The sequence below is a fragment of the Elephas maximus genome, chromosome 20 (genome assembly GCF_024166365.1).
Source record: "Elephas maximus indicus isolate mEleMax1 chromosome 20, mEleMax1 primary haplotype, whole genome shotgun sequence".
Taxonomy (NCBI): domain Eukaryota; kingdom Metazoa; phylum Chordata; class Mammalia; order Proboscidea; family Elephantidae; genus Elephas; species Elephas maximus.
In genome coordinates this window covers 964707-988319 of record NC_064838.1, presented here as the reverse complement: position 1 = coordinate 988319, position 23613 = coordinate 964707, and the positions used below count along the sequence as shown (strand labels likewise).

General features: G+C 40.8%; 1 protein-coding gene across 4 annotated transcripts in view; it reads right to left on the bottom strand.

Moving 5' to 3' along the window:
• PTPRN2 (protein tyrosine phosphatase receptor type N2) overlaps window positions 1–23613 on the bottom strand; it is a 1957978-nt gene that overhangs the window by 1189814 nt on the left and 744551 nt on the right. For all 4 annotated transcript variants that reach the window (XM_049861881.1, XM_049861880.1, XM_049861883.1 and 1 more), the window contains one exon: window positions 1241–1403. In XM_049861881.1, the coding sequence (XP_049717838.1) occupies window positions 1241–1403 (163 nt within the window). The remainder of the gene's footprint in view (window positions 1–1240; window positions 1404–23613) is intronic.

The window sequence follows — 23613 nt, the reverse complement described above, 5'->3', positions numbered from 1 at the left end:
CTGGTGGGGTTTAAAAGGAAGCTAAAAGAATCCCCCAGTTGTCCATCAGTCTTGCAAGAGCTTGCTTGTCTTCCATTTCAGAAAAAAAAAAAAAAAAAAGGCAAATTTAAGTGATTGTAACTAATTCTTTGCCAAAAAGAAGTGTTAAGTAGATCTGTCAAACATCTAATGTACCCAGGATCATCCTGGACTTCAACATTTTGCCCACAATTCCATTCTCACAATGGAATGGTCCTCAGACCATGAAGATAACTCTCTTAGCGTCCATCTCCTTCCCTTCCCAGGCAGGTCAGAATCCAGAAGTTCTGCTCAACAAGCTGTCCTGATGATCACACATGCTTTTCTGTTTAAAAGTTCATGGACATTCCTAATTCTGTTTTTTGAACACACTCTTTTGAATAAGTTTCATATTCTGAAATGGCTCTTGGGCAGATGTTGTACCAGAATAAAACAATTTTCTAACTGAGGACTACAACAGGTAGGCCTAATTCTGGATAAAAACTTGAGTAGTTTATATTCCAACACCTGTGTCTTTCCTGTCTTTCTTGTCTACCCATCTCATCTTTTGGTAGCCAAACTCTCTGCTCCTACTCAGGCAGACACAGAATTTTTATGCTGTCTGAGTTTGCCTGGGACTGAAGTTTCCGAGACACAGGACTTTGAGGGGTAAATCCAGGATAATCTCAGGAAAACTGGGATAGCTGGTCACCCTATGCCTACCAGTTCCAGACAATTTCAGGGTCTTCTTGTCCTCCTCTTTCTCTTCAATTCTGAGCATCCATTGCTAGAATGTCCCCAGGCCCTGTCTGTCCTGGTTGCAGACAGTGAATGCATAGACCTTTACTTAAAGGATGATACTCTGTTTTGCCTCCGAGGTGTTATGTTTATATTCTTAACCATGAGCTTTCTAGAGTTCCAATCTCAAAGACACTGTAAGGACCTTAGGCCAAAGGGTGGCTTGGGAAATTAATTGGCTCAACTTTCACAACAGGTGGGCTTCCTACATCTAGGCTCAGCCACACTGCTGGACTGGAAGTCTGTGTGGCACTGAAAGGGGTACCATGAGCATTCCTTGCCACACTGTCCAGTTCATCATTGTCCTGCCCATAAGCACAGGATAAAGGGATCCAATCAGGAAGAGCCAAAGATTTATGAAACATTCATAAGTATCTGTGCCCTGGAGACAACTGTGCAGAGCTAAGTAAGAGACAAACTTAAACCATAAAAAGAAAGTTTTGACCTTAATTGGTGGTTTGTCATTCTTCATCCTGGGGTACACGTCTGAAGCCATGGCCTGGGACAGTACCCCCAGGAATGGAAGGTATTGCTGCAGTGTCTTGGCCAAGGTAACATCATTTTCCAGGCTGTACGTCCTTTCGTTACCAATGCTCTGTTTTGAGGCCCTGAAAAGCAAGAGAATAAAAAGACTAAATCACACTTGTGCTTAGTATCTGTACACACCATTCTGGGGGAATGAGAGAAACCTGTCAGAAGACCTGGTCTCAGGATGCCCAGGCTGAGAACACAGATGTGTGGTTAAATCTGCACAGCTTATTGAGCACCTCTAGCTTTGCTGCTCAGTAACTGTGAAATTCGAATTCCCGACTTAGTTTCCCTGAGCTTCAGTTTTAACAAAGAAGGAAGGCTATTAGGGCCTAACTCAGAGCTGCTGTGAGGAATTAAGGTGCAACTCCTAGAAGAGGGCCTAGCATTTCGCATGTCCTCAGTAACTGGCACCTCTGACAGCCTAGGACAGTAGATAAAACTAATATTCAGGCAATAATTAGAGAATAATCAACTGAACAGTACCAGCTACGAGTTCAACAAGAATTCTGAGAGACAGAGTAAGCAAGAATGCATGGTAACCTTGGTGCCTGAGACAAATCTCAATGAAGAGATAGACACTGCATCAGGCAAATGTGAGAGGAGAGCAAGGTTATTACTGTGGGAAAAGGCAAGAGGGCAGGGACCGCAGGAGCAAAGACGTAGTGCTGGGAATGAGAGTGACACTCAATGGGCTTACGGGGATCCCCCAAGACTTTATAAGTAAGTCAGGCAGGTATGGAAGAAAGGAACTTGAAAGCCAGGCATTACTTCTTTACTCCAGCAAAGGGAGGGCTGGCACAATATGTTAGAAAGATCCCAAATACAGAGTCAGAAACCTGAAGTTGAGCCCTGGCTCCATCAGCTCATTGCTGTGAGACTTCTGGAGTCTCAGGTCCCCCATGCGTAAATTGTTCAGAGGCAGAAGGGGAATAAGGTAGTGAAAGACTTGTATATGGTAGGCACTTGTTGGCAGAATACTAGTCCCCCAAAGATGCCTGGGTCATCATTCCTGGTACCTGTGAATAAAAAAAAAAAAATAGGCTAGGGGAATTAAGGTGGCAGAGAGAATTAAGGTCACTAATCCGCAGACCTTAAGATCGGGAAAGCATCTTGAATAACCTGGGTGGCCCAATGTAATCACCCAGGGCTCTGAAAAGTAGAAGAGGGAAGTAGAAAAGCAGACATGATGATGTGAGAGGGACTTAACCTGCTGTTGCTGGCTTTGATGATGGAGGAAGGGGGCCAGGAGCCAAGGAACATAGGCAGCCTCTAGAACCTGGAAAGGGCAAGGAAACGGACTCTTTCCTAGACCTTCCAGAAAGGGATACAATCCAGTGAGCCCTGTGTTGAGCTTCTAACCTACAGGACTATAAGATAATAAATTTGTGATGTTTTAAGCCACTAAGTTTGTAGAAACTTCTTACAGCAGCAATAGGAAGTGGATACAGTACTTATAGCACTGCATTGTGGATATTATTTTTACCAAAAAACTATTTATGAATCACTACCTGAATCAACTCAATGGCAATGGGTTTAGTTCTTTGGTTTTTACCTATATGCATGGAACATGATGCATTTTCTGATTTTATTCTCCAGGTGGAGGCGACGCCACGGAAGGAGTACTCATTTTGAGGCGACGCCATGGAAGGAGTACTCATTTTGAGGTGGGAATGGCCTCATGTCAGAGTCCCTGTAAGGAAGGAGGAGTCAGGTGCAGATGGCAGCTGGGACATGCAGGCATGAACTGGCCAGAACTTGCCAAAGACTGAAAAGAAAAGGGTGAGTCTGGGAGACAAATGAAAGGGTAAATCAAATGTTGTTATTGTTAGCTGCCATCAAGATGGCCCCCAACTAGTGGCAACTCAATGCACTATAGAACAAAACGTTGCCCAGTCCTGTGCCACCCCTATGATCAACTGCAGATCAGACCATTGTGATCCATAGGGTTTTCATTGGCTGGTTATCAGAAGTAGATATCCAGACCTTTCCTCCTAGTCTCTTAGACTGGAAGCTCTGCTGAAACCTGTTCAGCCTCATGGCAACACATAAGCCTCCACTGTCAGGTGGTGGCTGCTTGTGAGGTGTATTGGCTGGGAACTGAACCCTGGTCTTCCGCATAGAAGGTGAGAATTCTACCACTGAACCACCAATGCCAAAAACCCCTAATTATGCTTAAAGCCATCAAGAGAACTGACTCATTTCCCAGCTTAGACAGGTCATCACTAGCTAAGTGTGGCTGTAACAAAAGATGTTGAGAAAATAACTAGGTAGTTACTGAAACCAGCAGAAATCCACTGAGAAAGTCAGGACAACAGGTGCTTATAACTAGCACCCCACTAAACAGATGTCAGAACTCATCAACAGCCCACATTTACTCCTGGGCAGTGGAGGTGTAGGGCGGGAAGAGGGGAGGGATGCCTTTAAGGTCCAGCTTCCTGTCTAGATTTTGTCTCTGTCCTCTCGTTAGCTGTGGCTTGCCGAGAGCTAGCCAGGAGCAACAGGAGACAGCTTTCCAAAGCCCTGTAAATGGACAGCATATTTTTCCTCGCCTGCCCATCTCATAGTCCAAACCTCTGAGCACAGGCCCCAGTGCTGAGAATTCAGGAGGCCCAGAACTGCCCTACCCAGATGTCTACCTTTGCTCACATACACATCAACTGTCCTGAAAGGTCCCAGAAGACGTGTGTCTTACATGAGGAGAGAAATGGAGAAAAGGAAGACTGATATACCAACAAGGATTAAAACAAGAAGAAAACACAATGAAATCCAAAGATCTATTAAATCTTCAGCGTTAACGACTGGTAAGTGCTCACCAAAATGATTATGAATTCCTTTTTTTTTTTTTGCCATTTTTAAATTGAGCACCTTGTTTACATCTACATGAAAAGATAGGAATTGAAGTGTAAGACAGTGTGTCTGACAGGTGTGCACCGCTTCTGGCCCAGCTCCGGCTGCAGGCATTCCATAGACACATCTTACTCTGAGTTCTGTTACCCTCAGAAATGTTTCCGGGTTCCACTGCTTAATTAAATCCACTTTCTCTATCAGGGCTTTCCTCCATGGAAGTCAGATCAGTTCAAGTCTGACATTTGTTCTCTCTCCAGGCCCTTATATTTCATAGTCCAGCCCCCACCAGCTTTCCTCACCTCCTTCTCCTAGCACAAGACCCTCAGGAAAAAAAAAAAAATGCCATTGAGTTGACTGCAACCCCACATGTGTCAGAGCAGAACTGTGCTTCGTGTGGTTCTCAACGGCTGATTTTCAGAAGTAGATCACCAGGCCTTTCCTTCCAGCCATCTCTGGGTAGGCTCAAACCTGTTGGATAGCAGCTGAGAGCATTAACCTTTTGTATCACCCAGAGTCTCCATGAGGACCCAGTGTTCACCACATGCCCTGTGATCACAGCCTTGGGTTGCTCCATCTGCTTCTTCCCAGCCCCAGGGAAACACTGGCATCAGAGCCCTTCTTGCCTAGGACAAGAGGTCAGGCTATTTTTGTGAGAGGTTAAGGCCCAGCCTACTTCAGAGTCCCTTGGCCTAACCTGTGTCCCAGCAGAATTTTCCACAGCCTTGATCTGCTGAGCACTGTATTCTATAGCAACTAGCTCAACGGCTACTTCTAGTGCTCTCTAAGATACTCAGAGCTGTGCAGCAGCTGGCAAAGAATTCCAGGGTACAGTCCTACCACCAGACCCATGCCAACAATGTCCTACTACGGCTGGTAAGTTGCAACTTAAAAGACAAAACCAAACCAGTTGTTGTTGAGTCAATTCCAACTCCTGGCAACCCCATCGTGCAGAATAAAGCTGCCCCCATAGGGCTCTCAAGGCTGTGATCTAACAGAAGCAGATCACCAGTCCTTTTTTCTGAGGCACACCTCGGTGGGTATAAACTGCCAACCTTTTGGTTGGTAGCTGAGTGCTTAACCGTTTCCACTACCCAGGGCTCCCTAATTGCAGCTTAGAGTCATAAATAAAGCTCAGAGCTCTGCATACACCATTGTAGTCCCAAGCCCACAAGTGCAGTTCCCATAAAAGTTCTTCACTGGCAATCCAGAAACCTCAACAGTCCTTTCCACCATACATACTTTCAAAACAGGGTCCACCAATATCTATCTCTCAGTAATCAATAAATCAATAAATTTGAACAACACCATCAACCAAATTGACCTGACATTAAAGACCTTTATACACAATCACTGCATAATTCATATCTTTTTCAAGTTCACATGGAACATTCACCAAAATAGATAATATGGGGATTATAAACTAATAAACTTCAAAATACAGAAATCTTAGAGTACGTTCTCTGAATAAAATAAAATAAATTAAAAAATCAATTAGATACCAGTAATGTATCTAAAAAAGCCCCAAATATTTGAAAGCTAAACAGCATTTCTAAATAGCTCATGGGTCAAAGAAATTGTCACAGGAACATTAGAAAATATCTGTATTTCAATAATAATTAAAACACAACATATCAAAACTTATGGAATGCACCAAAAGCAATGCTTTAAAAGAAATTTATACCTTTAAATGCCTATATTAAAAATTAAAAAAAGTTTAAAAACCAAGGATCTAAGCTTCCACCTTAAGGAGCTAGAAAAAGAATAGCATCTTAAACCCACAGTAAGTAGGAGGAAGTAACAGTAAAGGGCAGAAGTCAATGAAATAGAAAACAGACAAATGAGGAAGTTAACAAAGCCAGAGGTGACACTATAAAAATATTAATAGAACTTATAAACTTCTAGCAAGACCAACCAAGAAAAAGGGAGGTTGCTTGGTTGGTTGGTTAGGTGCCGTCGAGTCGGTTCTGACTCATAGCAACCCCATGCACAACAAACAAAATGAAACACTGCCCGGTCCTGCGCCAACCTTACAATCGTTGTTATGCTTGAGCACATTGTTGCAGCCACTGCATTGGGGGTCTTCCTCTTTTCCACTGACCCTGTACTTTGCCAAGCATGATGTCCTTCTCCAGAGACTGATGCCTCCTGACAACATGTCCAAAGTACATAAGATGCAGTCTCGCCATCCTTGCCTCTAAGGAGCATTCTGGTTGTAGTAATTCTTCTAAGACAGATTTATTCGTTCTTCTAAAAGTCCATGGTATATTCAATACTCTTCACCAACACCACAATTCAAAGGCTGATCAATTCTTCTTCTTCCGTCTTCCTTATTCACTGTTCTGCTTTCACATGCATATGATGCGATTGAAAATACCATGGCTTGGGTCAGGTGCACCTTAGTCCTCAAGGTGACATCTTTGCTCTTCAACACTTTAAAGAGGTCCTTTGCAGCAGATTTACCCAATGCAATGCATCTTTTGATTTCTTGACTGCTGCTTCCATGGCTTTGATTGTGGATCCAAGTAAAATGAAATCCTTGACAACTTCAATCTTTTCTCCATTTATCATGATGTTGCTTATTGGTCCAGTTGTGAGGATTTTTGTTTTCTTTATGTTGAGGTGCAATCCATACTGAAGGCTGTGGTCTTTGATCTTCATTAGTAAGTTCTTCAAGTCCTCTTCACTTTCAGCAAGCAAGGTTGTGTCATCTGCATAAAACAGGTTGTTAATGAGTCTTCCTCCAATCCTGATGCCCCGTTCTTCTTCATATAGTCCAGCTTCTCAGATTATTTCCCAGCATACAGATGGAATAAGTATGGTGAAAGAATACAACCTTGAGGCACACCTTTCCTGACTTTAAACCAATCAGTATCCCCTTGTTCTGTCCAAACAACTGACTCTTGATCTATGTAAAGGTTCCTCATGAGCACAGTTAAGTGTTCTGGAATTCCCATTCTTTGCAGTGTTATCCATAGTTTGTTATGATCCACACAGTCGAATGCCCTTGCATGGTCAATAAAGCACAGGTAAACATCCTTCTGGTATTCTCTGCTTTCAGCCAGGATCCATCTGACATCAGTAGTGATATCCCTGGTGCCACATCCTGTTCTGAAACCAGCCTGAATTTCTGGCAGTTCCCTGTCGATACACTGCTGCAGCTGTTTTTGAATGATCTTCAGCAAAATTTTGCTTGTGTGTGATATTAATGATATTGTTCTATAATTTCCACATTCGGTTGGATCACCTTTCTTGGGAATAGGCATAAATACGGATCTCTTCCAGTCAGTTGGCCAGGAAGCTGTCTTCCATATTTCTTGGCATAGACAAGTGAGCACCTCCAATTACCAGTATTAGGAATGAAACAGAAAATAGCAATACAGATTCTGTAGATCAAAGGTTGATAAAGCAACATTATGGACTTTATGGCAATAATTTCAACATTTAAGATAGCATGAATGGTATTTCTAAACGTGTTCCATTTTCTTTAGCTTGCTTTATTTCCAATGAGAAATCTGTAGTCACCTTTATCTTTTTCTCTCTGCATGTAATGTCTTTTTTTTCTCTGAGTACTTTTAATGCTTTCTTCTCTCTATCACTTTTTTTGAGCAATTTAATTATGCTTCTTGGTCTTCGTGTTTCTTTTTCTTGGGGCTCACTCTGCATCTTGGGTCTATTAGTTTACAGTTTTATCATATTCAGTAAAAATTTGGGCCATTATTTCTTCTGTTTCTCCTATCTTCCCTCTCATTCAGACTTTAATTATACATATATTTGGCCCACTGATGATCTTTTTCTAAGTAATATTTTTCTCTGATTTCTTTTTGGTAGTTTCTATTGCTATGTCTTCAAGTTAAATATTTTCTTTTTCAATGTCTAATCTGTTATTAATTCTATCCATGTATTTTTTTATCTTCCATGTTGCTACTTAGATCTTCCATGTCTCCACTTAATTTTTTGAACATATAGAATATCTAATAACTGTTTTAATGTCCTTCTGTTCATCTGTGTTCTGTGTCTACTCTGATGGCTTGATTTTTCTCCTCACTATGGATTGTATTTTCCTGTTTCTTCATGCCTATTAATCTTTGATTGGTTAGCACACATGATTAATTTTATCATATGCGGTGATGATAGTTTTGTATTCCCATAAATACTCTTTTTTGGGGGGGCATGCAGTGAATTTCCTTGGGAACTGTTGAATCCTTCTATGTCTTACTTTTATGATTTGTTTGACAGGACCAGAGTAGCACTTACCTGTGGCTAATTATTTCATACTACTACTGAGGCAAGACTCCTTTGAGTACTTGTCTAAGTCATCTAGTGCTGCTATAACAGAAATACCACAAGGGGATGGCTCTAACAAAGAGAAGTTTATTCTCTCACAGTAGGCTACAAGTCCAAATTCAGGGTGTCAGCTCCAGGGGAAGGCTTTCTCTCTGTGTCAGCGCTGGAGGAAGGTCCTTGTGATACATCATTCTTCCCTTGGCCTGGAAGCATCTCAGCACAGGAACCTCAGGTCCAAAGGACGCGCTTTGCTCCCGGCACTGCTTTCTTGGTGGTATGAGGTCCCCATGTCTCTCTGCTTGCTTCTCTTTTATATCTCAAAAGAGATTGGCTTAAGATACTACCTAATTTTGTAGATCTCATCAATGTAACTGCTGCTAATCCATCTTATTACATCATAGTGATAGGATTTACAACACATAGAGAAATCACATCAGAAGACAAAATGGTAGACAATCATACAAGAGAATCATGACCTAGCCAAGTTGACAGATACTTTGGGGGGACACAATTCAATCCATGATGGTACTCTACCCAATTACTGTAAATTATGAGATCTTCCAGTGTAACTGGTGGGAAGAGGCACTATGCCACACCCTGTGCGAACGTCAGGTCCTGTTCCCTCTCATTATTTTTGATGTATCTTTCCTTGGATTTGGGTAGTTTTCTCATACACATGTGCTGATGAGTACTCCACTGAATACTCAACAGTTACCCACTGACAATCTCTAGGGTTTTCTCTAGGGAGCTCTCTTCTCTCTAATACTCTGATATGTGAACTCTAACTGCCTTGGCCTCTCCTGACTCTCAGCTCCATCTCCTCAACTCTTGCAGTCCAGTAAGCTCACTCTGTATCAAACCCTCCATCACTGCCTGAAAATTCTCTCCAGGCAGTGACTTGGGGCAATCATAGGACTCACCTATTTGTTTCCTATCTCTCAAAAACCACTGTGCTTCACTTCCTAGCATCTAGTGTCTTGAATACAATTGTTTCATATATTTGTTCTGCTTATTTTTATTTGTTTGTCCCTGTTACTCCATCTTGTTCAGAAGCAGGAGTGAAGCTTTATTCTTTCATTTTATTGTTGGTGTTCTATTACTATTTTAAAACATATTTATTGAGGAATAATTCATATAAAATACAACTCACCAATTTTAAGTGATGATTTTTTCCCATCCCTTCCTCCCCCCATCCACTGGTAACTACCTATCTTCTTCTATCTTCATGGATTTACCTATTCCAGATACTGTATATAAATGGGATCATAAAATATTTGTCCTTCTGTGTCTGGCTTATTTCACTTAGCATAATATTTCAAGGTTGATCCATGTCTTAGCATGAATCAGTACTTCATTTTTCTTTACAGCTTAAAAATACTCCTTTGTGTGCATATACCCTGCCATTTGTTTCTCCATTCATCTCTTGATGGGTGCTTGGGTTGTTTCCACCTTTTAGCTATTGTGAATAGTGCTGCAGTGAACATTGGTGTACATGTGTCTTTTTTTTTTTTTTGGAGATAACTATGTTTATTATTTTTTTTATTGTACTTTAGATGAAGGTTTACAGAACAAACTAGTTTCTCATTAAATAGTACACATAATGTTTTATGGCATTGGTTAACAATCCCATGACATGTCAACACTCTCTCTTCTTGACTTGTGTTCCATATTATCAGCTTTCCTGTCCCATTCTGCCATCTAATCCTTGCCCCTGGGCTGGTGTGCTCCTTTAGTCTCATTTTGTTTTATGGGCCTGTCTCATCTTTGGCTGAAGGGTGAGCCTCAGGAGTGACCTCATTACTGAACTAAAAGGGTGTCCGGGGGGGCCATACTCTCAGAGTTTCTCCAGTCTCTGTCAGGCCAGTAAGTCCGATCTTTTTTGTGTGTGTGTGAGTTAGAATTTTGTTCTACATTTTTCTCCAGCTCTGTCTTGGACCTTCTATTGTGACCTCTGTCAGAGCAGTCGGTGGTGGTAGCCAGGCACCATCTAGCTGTACTGGACTCAGTCTGGTGGAGGCCATGATAGATGTGATCCGTAAATCATTTGGACTAATCTTTCCCTTGCTCTGGCCTATAGGATCACTATGAGTCGGAATTGACTCGACGACATTGGGTATTGGGTTCCCTTGTATGTTTAGTTCTCTTCATTATTTCTTGCTCCCAAAGGGGTGAGACCAGTGGAATCCCTTAGGTGGCCACTCAAGGCTTTTAAAACCCTAGACGCTACTTGCCAAAGTAGAATGTAGAACATTTTCCTTATAAACTATGTTATGCCGATTGAGCTAGATGTTCCTCAAGACCATGGACCCATAGCCCTCAGCCCAGCAATTCAGTCCCTCAGGGAGTTTGGATGTGCCTATGGAGCTCCCATGACCTTGCCTTGTACAAGTTGTGCTATACTGTGTAAAGTTTCAACCTTCATCAAAGCCACCACTTATCTATTGTCTGTATAGCGTTTTTCCATTGCCACTCCTCCCCTCCCTCATAACCATCAAGGATTGTTTCTTTTTGTGTGTAAGCTTTTCATGAGTTTTTACACTAGTGGTCTCATACAATATTTGCCCTTTTTTGGTTGATTTATTTCATTCAGAATAATGCCCACCAGATTCATCCAATGGTGTACCTGTGTCTTTTTGAGTTGCTGATTTTTACTTTTTGGGGTCTATACCTACATACCTATGAGTGGAATTGCTGGGTCATATAGTGTTTCTATGTTTAACTTTTTTAAACTGATTTCCACAGCAGCTGTACCATTTTACATTCCCTCCAGCAATGTACAAAAGTTCTGATTTCTCCACATGCAGGTTTATTCTGCATAATTCCAAAGAGGATACCACTCACATGTCCATCAAGAGGAGGATGGATAAACAAATCATGACATATTCATACAGTGGCATACTATTCAGAAGTTAAAAAGAACGAACTATTGACACATGTAACAACACATAAATCTCAAAAACAGTTTATTGAGTGAAAGAAGCAGTCTTAGATGAGTTTGTATTATATAATGTGCTAAAGGAATTCATAGTGATAGAATTCATAACAGTAGTTGTCAATGGTGGTGAGAACTGGCTAGGAGGTGGCATGAGGAAACTTAGATGGTGATGGAAATATTACATTTATTGTTTAGTGTTTCAGTTACTCAGATGTTTACATTTGTCAACTCATCAAACTGCACACTTCAGATTTGTCATTCACAATATGTAAATTTTACTTTAATAAAACAACCAAAAAGGGGAAAATTCACTGTTATTTGGGTAGCGGTCCCAGGTTTCTAGCTTTGCATTTGTCAAGTAAAGTAGAATCTCTCATACAACTAACAGCCCCTGACTCAAAGACTACCTGTGTTAGTTTCCTATTGCCACTGTAACAAATTACCACAAACTTTGCAGCTTAAAACAACACAAATTTATTATTAAACAGTTCTGGGAGTCAGAAGTGTAAAATGGGTTCCCAGGACTATGTACCTTCTGGAGGCTCTAGGAAAGACTTTTTTTCCCTGCTGTTATGGATTGCATTGTGTCCCACAGAAAGACATGTTGAATTCCTAACACCTGTGCCTTGTTTGGAAATAAGGTCTCTGAAGATGTTATCAGTTAGCATGAGTTCATACTAGAGTAGGTTGAGTCTTCATCCAATCTAAGTGATGTCTTTATAAAAAAAGGAAAGAGACTCAGAGAGAAAAATAGAGGGAAGACAGCCATGTGAGACAAAAAAGCTTTTTCCCTAAAGGCTGCAGAGAGAAGATGGCCATACCAATACCCCAAATTTGAACTTCCAGCCTTGAGAACTGTGAGACAATAAATTTCTATTCTTATAAGCCACCCAATGTGTTTTTTTTTTTTTTTTTGCTATGGCAGTGACAGGAAACTAATAACTTGTCTTTTCGCATATCTCCCTATATTCTTTGGTTTGTGGCCTCCACCTCTAACTTGAAAGCCAGCAGCAAAACAACTTCTTTCCTCTCTGATCTCCTGCTTCTTTCTTATAAGAACCCTTGTGACTACAATAGGCCTGTTCAAATAATCCAGGGTAATCTTATTTTCTCAAAATATTTAACTCAATCACATCTACAAAGTTCCTTTTCCCATGTAAGGCAATAAATCCACAGGTTCCCAGGATTAAATTGTGAAAATCTTTGGGAGGCAGCATTATCCAGCCTACTGTAGCCCACTGTTTGCCCCCAAAGAGTCCCATTGTCCTTATGAAAAATACATTCACTCCACCAAATGTCCCAGAAGTCTCAATCCATTAAAGAATCAACTAAAGTTCAAAATGTCATCTAAGTCTCATCAGCTCAAAAGTCCAAAATCTCATCATCTAAATTAGGTATGAGTGAGGCTCTGGGTATAACGCATCCTGGGGTAAAATTTCTTTCCATCTATGGAACTGAGAAGCTAGAAAACAAGTTACCTGCTCCCAAAGTAAAATGATGGGACAGGCATAGGATAATAGTCACAGACATTCTGGCTGAAAAAAGAAGAAATAAAAGGAAAAAAGGAGTCTAAGTCCTAAGTAATTCTGATATCCAATTGGACAAACTCCATTGGGTTTCAAGGCCTGGGAATAATCTTCTGTGGCTCAAGGCTCCACCCCTGAGGCCTTTGACTCCATCCTCTGTACCTACAGCTCCATCCTTGGAATCACCCTTCCTTTTCATACAAGGTAGCACATGTCTGAAGCTGAGTAGTTCTATCAGGCTGTTTCTTGCCTGTAGAAATTTGGGAGTTGACATTCCTTAATTTCATTCTCTCTGTCCCTGTCAGCCCAAGCTGGCAGTGTTTTTGCTGATATAACATTCTCATAAACCTTGTGGGTCTCCCATGTATGTTACAGGGATTCACTCCATTAGACAAGAGGCTCTTCCCCAGACCTTTACTGGGTATCTCATCTCTATTTATGACTTCTGATAAGATGGCTGAGGGGATCAATGAGTCACATGTATAATCCCTTTAAAGAGACTTTTGTGTGGCAGAATACTCTGAACTTGTGATTCTTCCAAGGCACTAGCAAAAGATTGTCCATCCATACTCTTAGCTTTCTCTCCAGAGCACACTTTCTTGACAGTGAATCTCCTAATTTTAGTGTCTTTTACAATCTGGATAAGCTTAGAATTCCCAAATCACCAAGTTTTGTTTCCTTTTTGGAAACCTTGATGGCATACTGGTTAAGAGCTATGGCTGCTAAACTAAAGGTCGGCAGTTCAATCCACCAGGTGCTCCTTGGAAATCCTATGGGGCAGTCCTACTCTGTGCTATAGGGTTGCTATGAGTCAGAATCAACTCGATGGCAATGGGTTTGGTTTTGGTTTCCTTTTTCCTTGAAAGTTCTTCCTTCAATTTGTCTTCTTCCTCTCACATTTTACTATAAGCAAAATGGCTTTTTTGTGGTCACTGACAATAGATCTCTGTAAATGGAAATGCCATTCAGCCAATTGTCCAACCCATAAACCTAGAAATCACTATTATACTTGCTTTTCTCTCATCAAGTCCTCTGAGTTTAACCTCAAAAATATATCCACATCCATCCACTTCTCTAGCCACTATGAAATCAGATTTGAACAGCTCCTGTCTGTTTGTACTGCTTGTACTCTTGCCTGCTCCATCTCCCAGAAACCAGAGTAATCTCTGTAAAAAGTAAAGCAAGTTACATAACTCATTGCTTAAAACTCCAATCATTTCTCAATTCCCTTTCTTAGCTCAAAGATGACTTCCATGACAATCCAATCTAAAGTATGTCCTAGTCATTGTTTATTACATCATGATGTTATTTTCTTACAGCATTTATTACTAACTAAAATTACCTTGTTGATTTAAGTAGATACTTTTCATGCTAGATAGCCCTTCACTAGAATGTAAATTGCTTGATGTTCACTGCTATAATCCCAGAATTTAAAACAGAGCCTATTGAAAAAAAAAAAAAAATGTGTTGACTGAATGAATGAACTTGGATACATCCATACTAGGTTAATGCAGAATTATCTTAAAACACTAGCACTTCACATATTAACCTGTTAAATGACACTGAAAAGGAAGTTAGCATAACAAACTAATCGGTGTGGTGGAATGGGAGTGTAATAGGAGTGAACTTAGTAGAAAGAAAAAAAAATTTCTTGTTTACTCTTTTTTTAAAAGAAAGTGTATTTTTTAAATTATATTTAAACGTAATACTCTCAGGAAAATTTCTTCTGTAGAAAGCAGACCTCTTCGACAACGACAAATACTATTTATGTAGAGCTACCAGTCAGAATCCACTCGATAGCAATGGGTTTTTTTGTGTGTCAACTATCCTTCACTTCAAATTGTGCTCTCTATATCAAACCCGGTGCCATCAAGTCGATTCTGACTCATAGCGACCCTATAGGACAGAGTAGAACTGCCCCATAGAGTTTCCAAGGAGCGCCTGGTGGATTTGAACTGCTGACCTTTTGATTAGCAGCCGTAGAACTTAACCATTATGCCACCAGGGTTTCCGCTCTTTATATTAAAAAAAAAAAAAAAATTTTTAATATAAAGTGGATGCTTAATCAATGCTGTAGCTGATTCCTGAGTAATAAATAACTATATCACCTGACTTTTCCATAGCATTTTTTTTTTTTAATGTGCTAAACTCACTTGATCTTCATTTAGGTGGGTTTAAAAAATTTTTTTTTAATTAATTGCCAGCAGTACCCTTTGCATTGAGCAAGAATACCCCTGCCTACAACTTACAGGATGCCAGCATGTGATATAGAAAAGTCGAATATGTGAAGGATGCAGACTCATATTGCTATTTTCTTCATTTCTTCCTATTCTTTCTCTGCTAATTTTGCGTTTGGATAGCCTTGGCTTTTAAATAATAATTTTATTTTTCACTTGTTTACAAGTGTGCTAAATATGATAAGAAGTTTATGGCAGTTTTAGAAAATAAGCTGTTGGTACCACAGAAACAGCCAGCACTGAGATCCAGAACTTGGAATGCGAGACTGCAGATGCTCACCTGGCACAGGTGAATACTTAAGTGAATTCTCAGCTCCTTGAAGGCCTTTGCCCCTTTTTCTGTTTTTATGGCTTCTTTTAAGGCCTCTTGGTGCCCTGGTAACATAATGGTTAAGGTTAAGTGCTCGGGTGGTAACTGAAAGGTCAGCAGTTCAAACCCACCATTTGCTCTGTGGGAGAAAGATGTGGCAGTTGGCTTCAGTAAAGATTGTAGCATTGGAAACACTGTGGGACAGTCCTGCACTGTCTTACAGGGTCCCTGTGAGTCAGAATTGACTCAACAGCAACAAGGTCTTTTTTTTTTTTTTTTTTTTAATCCGTATGCTTGAAAGAGCTGGGAGACTTTCATCTTTGCATATTCAAACAGCTTATTTCCTAAAACTTGTACGCTAGTCCATGCCCAAGATGGTGGAGGTGGGGTAAAGCGAGTCTGTTCAGGAAGAATTACACACTGTGATGTGCCACCTCCACACCCTCTTCAGGTGTTTGGGAGTTTTGTCAGCTCAGAGTGCAGTCCCTCTCCCAATGCTGCTCTCCACAGAAGAAATCTGCCTCATCCAACTTTGTGCACCATCCTTGGGGAAATCTGTATCCAATGACTGTAGAAAAACACACGTCATCTTGTCTCAGTGGGACAACTCTTTCCCCAGAGCTCCCCAGGGAAGGCACAGAACTACTGAGGACTTTGATGCTATTGCATCACAGTTCAGCTTCTCCTGCCAAATCTTGTTTCCTTCATTTACTACACGTTGTTTTTCCCATTGCCTATAAACTTGCTGCATGCAAATTTCAGAATCTCAGAATCTGTTTTCAAGGAACCCAACTAAGACCTAAATCTTTGTGTACCATGAGGGTCATCCCCTTGACAAGCCAGAAATCTGCTGGACATGAGAGTGACTCCAGAACCTTCCCCACTGGCTTGGATGTTATTGGTTCAGAAGCTCCACACACCTTAAGAAGTTGGTATTATCATCCCTATTTTGCAGTTAGGAAAATCAAGTCCTCGTTCATCAGAAATTAACATAAAAAAAAAATTCCCCTAAAACTGAAAAAACAAAAATTGACCGTTCTTCCCAATCCAGAATTTAGCTTCATCAGTATTTCACCAGCCTCATCTACATTTGCCAGCCCCAGAGTGGTGTACAACAGCTTATTTAGGAGGCTGGTGTAGTGAGCATTTAGTGTGGGCACTATCATCAGCCTGCCACCTGATTTCCTTAAGTGTAGGAATAACATCTTTTTGACTATACACTGATACAGATGTTACATTCTAGCTGAAAAATAAGAAAAGTGCTTTATAAAATAAAATGTTTTTTATTTTCATTGTAACAAGAATTTTGCAGTGACCACATGGTGAACTCAATGTGTGTATGTGTGGTGATCTCAATATATACAAAGATACATATATATATGTAGTGTGCCTATATAGGGTCACTGAGAGAATCAACTTGATAGCAATGGGTTTGATTTTGTTTTTTTTTGGTATGTATATGCATACATATATATACACACACACACCAAAATATATATGCACACAAATGTGTGTGTAAATACATATACCTACCTACCTGTTGCCATATATAGATATACTGTTGTTATTAGGTGCTGTCGAGTCCATTCCGACTCATAGTGACCCTATGTACAACACAACAAAACACTTCTGAGTCCTGCGTCATCCTCACAATTGTTGTTAATGCTTGAGCCCATTGTTGCAGCGACTGTGTCAATCCATCTCATCGTGGGTCTTCCTCTTTTTCACTGAGCCTCTACTTTACCAAGCATGAAGTAGTTCTCCAGGGGCTGGTCCCTCTTAATAACATGTCCAAAGTACGTAAGACAAAGTCTCACCATCCTCGTTTCTAGGGAGCATTCTGGCTGTACTTTTTCCAAGGCAGATTTTTTTGTTCTTCTGGCAGTCCATGGTATATTATATATTCTTGGTCAACATCATAATTCAAAGGTATCAATTCTTCTTCAGTCTTCTTTACTCATTGTCCAGCTTTTGTATGCATAGGAGGCAAATGAAAACACCTTGACTTGGGTCAAGCACACCTTAGTCCTTAAAGTGATATCTTAGATTTTCAACACTTTAAAGAGGACTTTTGCAGCAGATTTGCCCAATGAAATGCATCTTTTGATTACTTGACTGCTGCTTCCATGGGTGTTGATTGTGGATCCAAGTAAAATGAAATCCTTGACAACTTCAATCTTTTCTTTATCTCATATGTTGCTTACTGGTCCGGTTGTAAGGATTTTTGTGTTCTTTATGTTAAGCTGTAATCCATATTGAAGGCTACAGGCTTTGATCTTCATCGATAAGTGTTTCAAGTCCTCTTCACGTTCATCAAGCAAGGTTGTGTTATCTGCATAGCTCAGGTTGTTAATGAGTCTCCCTCCAATTCTGAAGCCCTGTCAGGCTTCTGGGATTATTTGCACAGCACACACATTGAACAAGCATGGTGAAAGGATACAACCCTGTCGTAAACCTATCCTGTTTTTTTTTTTTTTTAATTTACAGGGTTTTTTTTTTATTGTGGTTTAAGTGAAAGTTTACTAATCAAGTCAGTCTGTCATACAAAAACATATATACACCTTGCTATGTACTCCTAGCTGCCCTCCCCCAATGAGACAGCACATTCCTCCTCTCCACCCTGTATTCTCCATGTTCATTCAGCCAGCTCCTGCCCCCTCTGCCTTCTCATTTCTCCTCCAGACAGGAGCTGCCCACAGTCTCATGTGCTTACTTGAGCCAAGAGGCTTACTCCTCACTAGTATCATTTTCTGTCTTATAGTCCAGTCCAATCCCAGTCTGAAGAGTTGGCTTTGGGAATGGTTCCAGTCTTGGGCTAACAGAAGGTCCAGGGTCTCTCTAGTTTTAGACCATTAACTCTGATCTTTTTATGAGAATTTGAGGTCTGTATCCCACTGTTCTCCTGATCCATCAGAGATTCTCTGTTGTGTTCCCTGTCAGGGCAGTCATCCTTCGTAGCTGGGCACCATCTAGTTCTTCTGGTTTCAGGCTGATGTAGTCTCTGCTTTATGTGGCTCTTTCTGTCTCTTGGGCTCATATTTACCTTGTGTCTTTGGTGTTCTTCTCTCTCATTTGCTCCAGGTGGGTTGAGACCAATTGATGCATCTTAGATGGCCACTTGCTAGCGTTTAAGACCCCAGATGCCACTCAATAAAGTGGGAAGCAGAACATTTCCTTAATACATTTTGTTATGTCAATTGCTATAGATTCCCCTGACACCATGGTCCCCAGACCCCAGCCCCTGCTACTTGGGTCCTCAAAGCCTTCAGTTGTGTTCAGGAAACTTTTTAGGTTTTGGTTTAGTCCAGTTGTGCTGACTTCTCCTGTATTGGGTGTTGTCTTTCCCTTCACCTAAAATAGTCCTTGTCTACTACGTAATTAGTGAATACCCCTCTCCCTCCCTCCCTCCCACACTTGTAACAATTAAAGAATATTTTCCTCTGTGTTTAAACTTTTTCTTGAGTTCTTATAATAGTGGTCTCATACAATATTTTTCCTTTTGCAACTGACTAATTTCACTCAACAAAATGCCTTCCAGATTCCTCCATGTTATAAGATGTTTCAGGAGAGTAGGGGTCAAGATGGCTGACTAGGTAGATGCTATCTCGGATCCCTCTGGCAACAAAGACTCAGAAAAACAAGTGAATCGATCACATACATGACAATCTACAAACCCTGAACAACAAACACAGATTTAAAGAGTTGACCTGAGTGACAGAGATGGAGGACGAACAACTACGGGGAAGCAGCGACTGTTTTTGGAGCCTGGAGCCAGCGTCCCAGTCAGGTAACCTTGGCGCCGGGCTTAGGACTGGGCGCAGGGGAGCTGAACACGACATCTGTGACAGCGCAAACACGGGGCGCAGCCCTACCCCCGTGAACTGACCCCAAGAGGGGGCCCAGCCAGTCCAAGCCGGCGGCGTGGCGATGAGGCTGGTGGGAGGAGACGTCCCCGGGAGGCAGTGACTGGTTTTGGGGCCAGGAGTGCAGCATCCCAGCCGGGGAACCTTGGCGCTGGGCTTTAGACTGGGCACAGGGGAGCTGAACACGGCATCCGATCACAGCGTAAAAACGGGGCACAGCCCTACTCCCCTGAACTAACCCCAGGAGGGGGCCCAGCCAGTCCGCGGAGGCAGCACGGCGACGCAGCTGGTGGGACGAGAAGTCCTCGGGAGGCTGCGACTCATTTTGGAGCTGGGAGTGCAGCGTCCCAGCAGGGGAACCTTGACGCTGGGCTTTGGACTGGCAGCAGAGGATCTGACCATGGCTTCAGCGGGTCAGACCCTCGGGGACAATCTCCACACAGCCAGTACACATAGGCGACACACCCCTCGGGAATCTCAGATAAAATAGTCATCCTAAGCAAGATAACCAACTTTGGCTATATTCCGGGGTGCTACTCTCTCCTATTTTTCTGAACCCTCCCCTTCCCAGGCGGCTTCATTAACATTGGAATTTCCTCAGCCAGAGGGAGAACGGCTCCGGCTCCGCGGCTTTGCTTTTTCCCTTTTTTTGGTCTTTTCCTAACCCATTCTTCCGGCCTGAGAGAAGCAACCACAAAAACCCCAGGGACCAAAAATCCTTCCCTAATTGGACTAAAAACACAGAACCAGCTCCAGCCAAGCATATATGATCCAAATCTCTGGCATTCATTCTTACAGGGAACAAGGTGGCTGTTATAATGCAAAGGCAATTCTGATAGGGATCTGACTGCATTTTTTTTTAGTGGATTTACTAGAAAAACAAGTTTTCCAAGTCTGATATCTCTGCTTATTCAACAGAGCCCTCACTGACCCATAACAGGGAACTGAGGGCTGAAACTCCCCCCAGACCACCTAGCCTCTTGCCTTAGGGGTCTAAGGAGGGTGACACCTACCAATCAGTAGAAGTACTTGCATTGGGGGCCTAAGGTACAGCTGCAGAGCCCTCCCACCAAGGTGCTATAGGAATAGAGACACACCTACCTCACTGACACTTGGGGGAAGCCTGTCAGCATCCTGCCCCTCTGGAGTGTGAACCCCAGCTGCTAATAGAATCTGGCACACACAACTATCACCACTACTTCTCGAGGTGGATAGGTGTTAGGGTGCAGCACACACTTGATGACCCAAAATCAGATTCTGCTCAAGAATAGTGAATAGACTCAGGCATATACATCTGGCAACAGACCAAACCAGCTGCTAATAGGTCATAAGTAAGTCAAGGGCTACAACAAACAAGACAGCACAATCTAGTAGCCCATCCATGTATACTGAAAGAAAGCAAAACAAGATAAGACTCACTGAGCAAATATAGAATAAATCGCTACTATATATTTTTTTATATATATATTAGTGATGGCTCGCAGACAGCAGTCGATATCAAACCACATAAAGAAGCAGACCATGACAGCTTCTATAATCCCCCAAACAAAAGAATCAAAATCTTTCCCAAATGAAGATACAATCCTGCAATGATCAGATACAGAATATAAAAAACTAATTTACACAATGCTTAAAGACATCAGGGATGACCTCAGAAATGAAATAAGGCAAACTGCAGAAAAAGCCAAGGAACACACTGATAAAACAGTTGAAGAACTCAAAAAGATTATTCAAGAACATAGTGGAAAAATTAATAAGTTGCAAGAATCCATAGAGAGACAGCATGCAGAAATCCAAAAGATTAACAATAAGACTACAGACTTAGACAATGCAATAGGAAGTCAGAGGAGCAGACTCGAGCAATTAGAATGCAGACTGGGACATCTGGAGGACCAGGGAATTAACACCAACATAGCTGAAAAAAAATCAGATAAAAGAATTAAAAAAAAAATGAAGAAACCCTAAGAATCATGTGGGACTCTATCAAGAAGGATAACTTGCGTGTGATTGGAGTCCCAGAACAGGGAGGGAGGACAGAAAACACAGAGAAAATTGTTGAAGATCTCCTGACAGAAAACTTCCCTGACATCATGAAAGACGAAAGGATATCTACCCAAGATGCTCATCGAACCCCATTTAAGATTGATCCAAAAAGAAAAACACCAAGACATATTATCATCAAACTTGCCAAAACCAAAGATAAAGAGAAAATTTTAAAAGCAGCCAGGGAGAAAAGAAAGGTCTCCTTCAAGGGAGAATCAATAAGAATAAGTTCAGACTACTCAGCAGAAACCATGCAGGCAAGAAGGCAATGAGATGACATATACAGAGCACTGAAGGAGAAAAACTGCCAGCCAAGGATCATATATCCAGCAAAACTCTCTCTCAAATATGAAGGCGAAATTAAGATATTTACAGAAAAACACAAGCTTAGAGAATTTGCAAAAATCAAACCAAAGCTACCAGAAATACTAAAGGAAATTGTTTGGTCAGAAAACCAATAATATCAGATACCAGCACAACACAAGGTCACAGAACATCCTGATATCAACTCAAACAGGGAAATCACAAAAACAAATTAAGATTAATTAAAAAAAAATGCTCAAAACAGGGAATCATTGAAGTCAATATGTAAAAGATCACAATAATCAAAAAGAGGGACTAAATACAGGTGGCAAAGAACTGCCATATGGAGAGGGATACAAGGCGATATAGGACAATACAAGCTAGGTTTTTACTTAGAAAAATAGGGGTAAATATTAAGGTAACCACAAAGAGGTATAACAACTCCATAACTCAAAATAAAAGCCAAGAAAAACGTAATGACTCAACAAACATAAAGTCAAATACTACGAAAATGAGGATCTCACAATTTACAAAGAAAAACATCTCAGCACAAAAAAGTAAGTGGAAAAATGAAATTGTGAACAACACACATAAAAAGGCATCAAAATGACAACACTAAACACTTACTTATCTATAATTACGCTGAATGTAAATGGACTTAATGCACCAATAAAGAGACAGAGAGTCTCAGACTGGATAAAGAAACACGATCCGTCTATATGCTGCCTACAAGAGACACACCTTAGACTTAGAGACACAAACAAACTAAAACTCAAAGGATGGAAAAAAATATATCAAGCAAACAATAACCAAAAAAGAAGAGAAGCAGCAATATTAATTTCTGACAAAATAGACTTTAAACTTAAATCCACCACAAAGGATAAAGAAGGACACTACATAATGATAAAAGGGACAATTGATCAGGAAGATATAACCATATTAAATATTTATGCATCCAATGACAGGGCTGCAAGATACATAAATCAAATTTTAACAGAACTGAAAACTGAGATAGACACCTCCACAATTATAGTAGGAGACTTCAACACACCACTTTCGGAGAAGGACAGGACATCCAGTAAGAAGCTCAATAGAGACACGGAAGACCTAATTACAACAGTCAACCAACTTGACCTCATTGACTTATACAGAACTCTCCACCCAACTGCTGCAAAGTATACTTTTTTTTCTAGCGCACATGGAACGTTCTCTAGAATAGACCACATATTAGGTCATAAAACAAACCTTTGCAGAATCCAAAACATCGAAATATTACAAAGCATCTTCTCAGACCACAAGGCAATAAAAGTAGAAATCAATAACAGAAAAACTAGGGAAAAGAAATCAAATACTTGGAAACTGAACAATACCCTCCTGAAAAAAGACTGGGTCATAGAAGACATTAAGGAGGGAATAAGGAAATTCGTAGAATGCAACGAGAATGCAAATACTTCCTATCAAAACCTCTGGGACACAGCAAAAGCAGTGCTCAGAGGCCAATTTATATCAATAAATGCACACATACAAAAAGAAGAAAGAGCCAAAATCAGAGAACTCTCCCGACAACTTGAACAAATAAAAAGTGAGAAACAAAAGAATCCATCAGGCACCAGAAGAAAACAAATAATAAAAATTAGAGCAGAACTAAATGAATTAGAGAACAGAAAAACAATTGAAAGAATTAATAAAGCCAAAAGCTCGTTCTTTGAAAAAAATAACAACATTGATAAACCATTGGCTAGACTGACTAAAGAAATACAGGAAAGGAAACAAATAACCCGAATAAGAAACGAGAAGGGCCACATCACAACAGACCCAACTGAAATTAAAAGAATCATATCAGATTATTACGAAAAATTGTACTCTAACAAATTTGCAAACCTAGAAGAAATGGATGAATTCCTGGAAAAACACTACCTACCTAAACTAACACAATGAG